This window comes from Tachysurus fulvidraco, chromosome 12, assembly GCF_022655615.1.
Source record: "Tachysurus fulvidraco isolate hzauxx_2018 chromosome 12, HZAU_PFXX_2.0, whole genome shotgun sequence".
Taxonomy (NCBI): Eukaryota; Metazoa; Chordata; class Actinopteri; order Siluriformes; family Bagridae; genus Tachysurus; species Tachysurus fulvidraco.
The window spans coordinates 21,876,529-21,879,028 of NC_062529.1; the positions used below are offsets into that span (position 1 = coordinate 21,876,529).

Below are 2,500 nucleotides of genomic sequence, written 5' to 3' on the forward strand. Positions count from 1 at the left end.
TCAGAGCAGAGCAGAGGGATTCTGGAATGGAAGTGGAGCTCAACGTCGATGAGGCGAATGTCGTCGCCGTGGAACCCTCTTCAGGTAGAACAACAGGAATAGATGGACTTCCTGCTGGACTCTAGAAGAACTGGTGTCCGTCCCTGAAAGTGTTCAGTGTGGAATTCTTCAAGGATTGGTGAAGGACGTCTTCGAGGAGTTTCCATCGTGCGGTTTGAGCCTTGCTGCCAGAGAGGGGATTTTAACACCCTTAACGAGATGAAGACCTGAGATCTGAGAACTTTAAGTTCTGAGTACAAAAGCTTAGTGTAGCTGACTATGGACACTGAGACCCACACGTATGTTTGCTTCTCTCTCTCTCTCTCTCTCTCTCTCTCTCTCTCTCTCTCTCTCTGTCTCTCTCTCTCTCTCTCTCTGTCTCTCTCTCTCTCTCTGTCTCTCTCTCTCTCTCTGTCTCTCTCTCTCTCTCTGTCTCTCTCTCTCTGTCTCTTCTCTCTCTCCTCTGTCTTATCTCTTCTCCTCGTCTCTCCCTCTCGCCTTCTCATCTCGTCTCTCTGCTCTTCCTCTTCTCTGCTGCTCTCTCTCTCTCTGTCTCTCTCTGTCTCTCTCTCTCTCTGTCTCTCTCTGTCTCTGTAGGAGTTGATGTCATTAGTGTTGATGTTCGAGTGCGGGGGATTTATCGAGTCCCTGGACCTCGGCTCTCCAGTAATCCAGCACATCGCACAGTCTTGCGGCGTCACCATTACGTGCAAGCCACCTTCCCATATATACGGCAACACGGTCGTCGTCCGCGGCAACCAAAGCAACGCCGCAGCAGTCAAGGTACAACAAATAAAATTAAATGTAAAAACTTAATATAAATGAAATAGAATTTCCCTGTCAGATGTTACCATGACTCTGTGTGTGTCAGCTTACGTGACAGTGTGACACGTGTAGCCGCAGTCCTCCATCACTTCTCTAACCACGTGTCACTTTCACCACCTTTCGCTTCTCACTTAGTGTTTTTTTGCTCCAACACATATTGTGTTTGTGAAAACGTGTCATTGTAGAATAAATTTGTCACAATCACAGACTGCAAATATTTCATCGAGTATTTTCCATTGTTACAAAAATTAACTTTGCAGCACGCGCACACACACACACACACACACACACACACACACACACACACACACACACACACACACACACAGATATACAGACACAGATAAACACACATTTTGACAAAGAGACAGACAGACAGACCTATACAAACACACCCACAGACAAAGAAACACACACATTCAAAGAGACTGACGCACACACACAAAGAGAGAGACAGACTGACATACATTCACATACAAAGAGATGGACATGCATTCTAACAAAGACACACAGACCTACACACACACACACACACACACACACACATTCTAACAACGACACACAGATCCACACACAATAAAAGTGACATACAGACACCCCCCCCAACACACATACAAAGAGATGGACACACATTGTAACAAAGACACACAGACCTACACACACACACACACACACACACACACACACACACACACACATACAAAGAGATGGACACACATGCACAAACACATTCAAACATGAAAACAGACATACACACAAAGATGGACACACATTCAAAGAAAGACACACAGAACTACACACACACATACAAACAAAGAAACACACATACATACAAACAAAGACACACAACAACACACACACACACACATGCATAAAATGAGATGCACACACATACTAACAAATACACACAGACCTACACACACACAAACATGCACACACATTTAAACAAAAAAACACATACATACAAAGAGATGGACACAAGCACACACAAACACACACATTAAACAAAGACACACACATTCAAACAAAGAAACACAGACAAACACACACACACACACACACACACACACACACACACAACGACAGAAAAACCTGCACACACACACAAAGCGACAGACAGGGCACCATTTGAGGTCGCATGGCCTTGTTTGAATGTAAGTCCATGTGCTTTATGGTAAGTATTGTGTTATTTATTTGTGCGCCCAGACAGAGCTGAGTGAAGGGAAACGAGAGTACTGAGTTTTTACATCCGAGAGAGAAACTAGGTCACTGTGCGGTCAGTTCATGTGAAAGGGATTAGGACGTGTGGCTCTGTGTGCAGCCTCAAGCGATTCCATTCCATACAACAGCTCGTTTCTTCCATATTAGCGCATCTCTGTAAAGTTTGGTCACAATCCACTCCTTATGTTATAGATACACTTCTCTCCGCTCTTTTCTACACAAACACAGATGTGTGTATGGTGAAGTGTGTATTTCTGGAGTCACAGTTCCAACACGGTGGCTCCAGGAGCCTGTAGCAGGGACTGAGAACAGAACGATCACGGGCTACAAAGCACCATCCTCCGGAGCAGAGAATGTGGACACTTCTCTTCGCGCTACTTGAAGTCGTTCAATATGCACAATATAAACACCAGGA

General features: G+C 44.8%; 1 protein-coding gene across 3 annotated transcripts in view; it reads left to right on the plus strand.

Moving 5' to 3' along the window:
- Window positions 1-2,500, plus strand: part of bicc1a (BicC family RNA binding protein 1a) — a 50,192-nt gene that overhangs the window by 30,701 nt on the left and 16,991 nt on the right. For all 3 annotated transcript variants that reach the window (XM_047821764.1, XM_047821765.1, XM_047821766.1), the window contains exon 7: window positions 637-822. In XM_047821764.1, the coding sequence (XP_047677720.1) occupies window positions 637-822 (186 nt within the window). The remainder of the gene's footprint in view (window positions 1-636; window positions 823-2,500) is intronic.